The sequence below is a fragment of the Hemicordylus capensis genome, chromosome 5 (assembly GCF_027244095.1).
Source record: "Hemicordylus capensis ecotype Gifberg chromosome 5, rHemCap1.1.pri, whole genome shotgun sequence".
In the NCBI taxonomy this organism is placed as follows: domain Eukaryota; kingdom Metazoa; phylum Chordata; class Lepidosauria; order Squamata; family Cordylidae; genus Hemicordylus; species Hemicordylus capensis.
This window is the reverse complement of record NC_069661.1, coordinates 146,632,540-146,638,477: the sequence shown is the minus strand read 5'-3', so window position 1 is coordinate 146,638,477 and position 5,938 is coordinate 146,632,540. Positions and strand designations below refer to the sequence as shown.

The window sequence follows — 5,938 nt, the reverse complement described above, 5'->3', positions numbered from 1 at the left end:
ATCACCGCATCTAGAGGTGGTGAGTTCCAAAAGTTAATTGGCTTTCTTTTTGTGTATTCTGAACAGAGATGGGCCTCAGTGCTGAATGTGATTTAGAGGAATTTCCTAGCTAAAGAACTTCAGCAAGTGATTAGGTGGAAATCTAATCTAAGTGTTTAGGTGGGAAATTAGCTGGGGACATGCAATGGATGTGGCTGTTGCCTTTGCCCTCTTACATGTTACAGAGGACTCATGCAAGGCTTATTATAAACTTTGTGTCCAACTGTACAAGCAGCAGCTGCAGCCCAGCCCTATCCACAAGCATCCCCTTCCTTCAGAATTTGTTAACAGAAGGGGAAATTCAAATGAATAGAAAGTGACATGTGGGGAGCAGGGAGGGCAGGACTGGGATGACTCACCCCAGGTGCTCTGACTCTTTGAGCTGCACCCCCAAGACAGTGTTTGGATTCAAACCAGAGCCAGCATGACCAGTAACAGTAACTTGTGACTTCACAGTCAGCCACAGAATTCTGCCCTCATGGTTCCCCTTGGAAACCTGTGAAGATTCTACAGCAGGCTCACTTGGCAGCATTTTAGATTAGCTGAAGCATCTTCGATAAATTGGCTGTCTTCGGCTGTCAGTTTATTAGCAGATTAGCAGCTTGTCAAGATGGGTGGCTGTTGGTCATGTGTGGCCTGCAGGTAAGTCTCTGGCATGGTGGGTGAAGCAAAATCTAATGGCGGTGTGGACTTGGTTTTTAAAGATGCCCTTCCGTTGTTTTAGCCTGTCTGGGCAGAGAACTGAAGCCCAGCCTGCTGTGTTCACACGTGTTTGTGCTTCCTGTGGGAACTTCAGTGGTCACAAGTTCACCACCACTATTCACACCACACAGCTTCTCCTTGAAATGCAGGCAGCCCTCGAAGGTCACCTGCTTGGCTGATTTCCACTGTGTTTCTTAAGCTTGGAGGTCCTAGACCGGTGAAGCTGTATCACTAGGAGCTACTGGCTGGCTGCTGTGGGCCCACTTGGGGGGTTGTGGGGAAATCCTGCCCATCAGTTGAAGCTGACTTCAAAAGCGGCCCCCCAGCACCCCCATGTTATTTCCAAGAACATGCCTAACCTTTTCTTCTTTCATGTTCCCATAGGTCTCACCCAGAGGCAGAACCAAAGTGAGTTGCTCTCTTCTCTACCCTTGACTCCTCTTAATGCTTTTGGCTCTGGTGTGGCCAGCTGAAGGGATGGGGGGGGGGGAGTGATGAGCAGAAGGTATCCAGACATAGCCCAAACCCAGGTGTGGCATATATTGCCTCATCAAGGTGAGCCCATCTCCTTTCCATGTTCAGAATGCCAGTAACTGGCTGCTGAATCAAATGCCAATTTCATCAAAAGTCCCCTTGATACCTTTGGCAGGCTGCCTCCCTCCTATTTAAAACAAAAAACAGCATGTATGTGTCCCTTTGGGGGGGGACTTTTTTAAAAGTGGGGAAACTACACTGGAGAGGGGTGGGAAAGCTGGCCTCATGACTGTGAAATACGAGAGCAGGCCCACCCCCCGCCCCACCACAACCAGTCAGTCCTCAATGAAAAATACTCTGAGCAAAATGCAGTGAGTGACATTCAACAGCAATTACATTCACTGCTCCCAACTATGGAATCATCCAAAATTAGCAGAGCCAGCTAGAAGGATTAGGGGAGATGACATACTTGGCTACATGTGAATTAAAATTAGAGGGAGGGCACATACTTGTAATACCCCTAGTAATACTAGTAATACCCCTAGAATTACTGGGGGAGGAGACCCTCTCTTTCCTGTGATTTGCTACTAAGAATATTTCTCCTTATCTCTGCAGGGATGAAGATGAAGCGGGGGCACTGACAGGTAAGTGGATGATGAGAGTGCCTGCTTCTCCTCAGGGCTCCCCAGACCCCCAGGGAAAGCCTCCTTGGAGAACTGTTTCTTTTAGACAATGGAGAGAGATGGGCAGACCTCCATCCGATGGATGAATAGCAGGAGGGCAGGTTCAGCCACCTCTATCCTTTGCTGTTGATGCAGCCGAAAGTGTTAGAGGAGACGGGCGGGGGGGTTTCTGTGAGTCACATCTAGCTATCCTCCATTCGAGGAGGAGATGGGAAAAGGGCTGTGGCAGCAGGCAGGTAGGTTTGGTCATTCTCCTTTAGAGGTTGTGGACTTTTGAAAAAGTCCTGTGAGAACCCTTTGCCCACACCCAGCCCCAAAACATCCTTTGGGTCTTTTTCTCCCCGCCTTCAAGAAGAGGAAGGTAATTATTTCCAAAGTATCTCATTTTTTGACAATTACATGGGTCAAGATAGAATTGGAGGATCACCTGAAAACAAGGGCAACATTTCCTGGCCAATGTGCTCTGAGCTTGGTCCAAAGAGACTCCTTCTTTCTCCGACCACAGTTTTCTACCTCTAGGAGCCAGGCCCGCATTCCTGAGATCACAGCTATGCTTCCTGCTTATGGCATCCAGGCAGATTTTCAAGACCCTCCACCCCACTAGGCCAAGAGGCTGTAACTGGGGGTTGGTTCGTGAACCAGAGATAGTCCATGTCAACCATCAGCTCCCATTCTGCTCAAAGGAGAAGCTTCTTTCCTCACACAGAAGGGAGTAGTGGAACAATTGCTTTGCATGCACAAGATCTCCTGTTGAGACTTCATCATCTTCTGTTAAAGGATCTTAGCTAGCTAGGAAAAGGCCTCTGCCCAAGAGTGGCTGCCAGCCAGAGTAGGGCAAAGAGAGCCAAGAGTATGACTTGGTAGAAGGCAGCTGCACTTGTATGTACAACAGACAGAGCCTGGCCATTGCACTCCCTTCTGAAGTGTACTTGGTGAGGGCTGTCTTGCCAGTCAGTGCTATGCAATGTACTCCTCTTCATTCCTTGCTTGGTCCCTTGGGTGGCCCACCTCACCCACAATTCCAGGCTACTTCCCAGCTGGCTAACCTAGGCAGAAAAGGGAGGCCATTTCTATCAGGCCTACAAGCCATGATCATTTCCTGATTCCTGCTTTATTTCCTCTCTTTCAGGTCATCCCAGAAACCCAACCCACGTTGCACCATCTTCTGGGGGACTCCCCAATGTTTTGGGGGACACTCTGGGGAAAGAGCTCATTGAGGAACCTTCTGTGCCAGAACCTCTTCCAGCACCTGGCATGACAAATGACATCCTGGAGGAAGAGCTCATTGAGGAAACCTCAATGCCAGAACCCTTTCCAACACCTTGCATCACAAATGACCTACTGGGGAAAGTGCTCATTGAGGATACCTCAGTGCCAGGTCCTTCCATCCTCACAGGCACTCCAAAGAAAGGAGCTTCTGTGTCAAAGCCCTTACTAGAGCCTTCTATTGCTTATAATTATCTTCAGCAAGATGTAGAACTCCTCAAAGAGTTACAGAATGACTATGTCCAGCAGCGTAAGTATTGTGACACCTCAGAAACCTTTTGCATATACACCCAGCACAAAGATCAGCTACCGTTTTGATACCCAGCCCAGATGATGGACTAAGCCCTAACACTGCCCTTTTTGCAAGTCACCAGCACTCAGCCTGGTCAGCACATACAACATTTGTTCCTTTTTGTTCTCTTTTTGCAGAACTGAGTGTTAGCCGCATTTCTCAACAGTTCCCTTGTTCTCTCCGGGCCATCAACCTGCAAATTGGACACATGCGGACATGGCTCGACCGCACTGAAGTTCGGCTGCAGTGGTGGGAAAGGGAAGGTATGTTCACAGCATGCCCCTGAAATTGCTGCTGGGCTAAGAACGGCTCTTTTGTTTATTTCATGTTGAAATGCTTGATTTGAGTCTGCATTTAAGGTTTCAGGGGGGAGGCCTGTGAGTGGGTTGTCAGTGCTTGCTGAAGTGTTCCTTCGTTTTCTGTCTTTCATGTGTCCAAGCTCCAGTGCCTGTAATCCAAGCAGCTTCTCAGAGTGAGCAGTGAGGGCAAGTGATGGTGGGTGTGATAGGATGTCAGCCTTTGCAGCTGACCTCCTGTTGCTGCTTCTCTCTTGCAGATGTTCCTGCAGACCCTGCTGCACTTCTCCAGCCCTCAGGGTTGGATTCATCATTGTCCTCTGCCTCCCTTGAGGTTGCCTCCATCCCACCCTCCACCTCCACCTCTTCCCTCCTCCTGCATCCCTCTCCACCTCCTCCTCCTTCCCCACCTCCTCTGGAGCTGGACCTCAGCAATTTGAAAGAAAATCTGCAGAGTTTGGCAGAGATGCAGGTCCATCAGCTGCGTGACCGTAAGTCTCACAGAGGCAGCACTCCATAACCTCTACCTTTTCCATCCTCATTGTGATTTTACAATCTAAAAAACTTATAGTCTAAAAACAGAGGCAGGGATACAACAGAAGAAGTAGAAGGAAGCTGAGGTGGGGGCAAGTGGGGAAAAGATGTGTATGTATTTCAGCCGCAGCTCCTTAGGACCAGGGAGACCCAGGTTTGAATTCTCATCCAGTCATGAAACTCTCTGGGTGACTTTGGGCCAGTCACTTGTCCCACAGCCTAACTTACCTCTTAGGGTTATTGTGAGGAAAAAATAACCATGTATAGATCTCCCTGAGCTGCTTGAGGAAGAGCAGAATATGAATGCTAAAAGGAAAACAAATATCAGCCCTTTTGAGTTTAAGCTGAGATGAAATAGGAAACCAAGGAGGATGATATACAATTGTGCATATTGCAAATCCTCCCTATAGTGTCATCAATGTACATGGGCAAAAGTTCCCTGCCACCAGGAGCATACAGTCTAAAGTTTGGCTTTGGAGAGAGAAGTGAGGAAGAGGAGGAATGGGAGAGGAAAGCATAAGGGGCATTCAATTCAAGCCAATGGAGCTGCCTCTACTGAGGCATTATGCCAAAGGCTGCGCAGTGGAGGTAGGTTTTCAGGTATCATTGAAGGGATAGGAGAGAGATGAGGGACCACATCTGAGTGGCTGTTCCAGACCCAAGGCTCAGCAAGAGGGAAGAGAAAGAGTTGTTTTAGAGAGCAGGAGACCTTCAGGTGGCTCCTGAAGACAGAGAAGCTGGAAGAGCAAAAATCAACCTGATGAGGTGCAAGTTCACCGGGGGGGGGGTACATAGCCATAGAGGGTTTTCAAGACAGAGAGGAGTTGTCTGTGCTGGTCATGGAAGGGGACTAGAAGTCTGTGCAAGGACTGACATGGTGGAGGACAGGCCCCTTCACCCTGTTTATTTTCTCCCCTTCAAGGCCAAAGAGACCTCCACAGCTGCCAGGAATACTTACAAAGCTTCAAGGCACTGAGGGGACAGTTGAGGCAGCTAAGTAGCAGACTGGCCAGGGTGGAAGCCACTATGGGGATCGTGGTTCCTCCAAGGGAGCTGGACATTGCTGAGGAAGAAGAGGAAGGCAAATTAAAAGAGACAACTGTGTTACTATTTATATAAGTGGCAATAAAATGCTGTGTATATATATTTAAAATATTTGTTTTAATAGGATGCAGAGATAGAACAGCAATAAAACGCATATTTATTGTTTAAAAAATAAAATGTTTTAAAGAAAATACATTTGTCTTGCTTTGAATATTCTTTGGGTAGAGTTGGGTAAAAAGGTCTTTGGGTCAAACTCAGCTACAGAAAAGATTCTCTTGGCCAGTCCACTCAGGGCCAAGAGATGTTTGAGAGGTTCAAGACGTAGATCAAGATAGATAGTTCCTTGCCAGGAGGCTCATACAGAGCTTGTCTGCCCCAACATGTATGGCTAGGAGGCTGGATTTTGGCCATGAAGAGAGATCTGCCCCGTGTGGAAGAGGAGGGAATGGTGATGCGGAAGAGGAAGCTTGATTTAGGGCAGGGCTGCACAACTCCAGCCCTCCAGCTGCTGTTTGGCTACAGTTCCCATCAACCCTGACTATTGGCTACTGCGACTACTGGGGACTATGGGAGCTGTAATCAAACAACAGCTGGAAGGCCGAAGTTCG

At 48.3% G+C, this 5,938-nt stretch overlaps 1 protein-coding gene across 1 annotated transcript; it reads left to right on the top strand.

The window, feature by feature from the left end:
- Positions 1 to 548: 548 nt before the first annotated feature.
- LOC128327810 (uncharacterized) lies at positions 549 to 5,499 on the top strand. Its single transcript, XM_053257077.1, has 6 exons — positions 549 to 681; positions 1,126 to 1,149; positions 1,831 to 1,859; positions 3,028 to 3,414; positions 3,594 to 4,243; positions 5,209 to 5,499. Exons 1-5 carry the CDS (start codon positions 650 to 652, stop codon positions 3,740 to 3,742), a joined length of 621 nt encoding a protein of 206 aa, XP_053113052.1. The 5' UTR covers positions 549 to 649; the 3' UTR covers positions 3,743 to 4,243; positions 5,209 to 5,499.
- Positions 5,500 to 5,938: the final 439 nt, after the last annotated feature.

Coding starts and splice junctions, on each gene's coding strand:
- LOC128327810 (XM_053257077.1), top strand. CDS start 650: ATGGGTGGCTGTTGGTCATGTGTGGCCTGCAG. Junction 682..1,125: donor TGGTCATGTGTGGCCTGCAG/GTAAGTCTCTGG, acceptor ATGTTCCCATAG/GTCTCACCCAGAGGCAGAAC. Junction 3,415..3,593: donor GAATGACTATGTCCAGCAGC/GTAAGTATTGTG, acceptor CTCTTTTTGCAG/AACTGAGTGTTAGCCGCATT.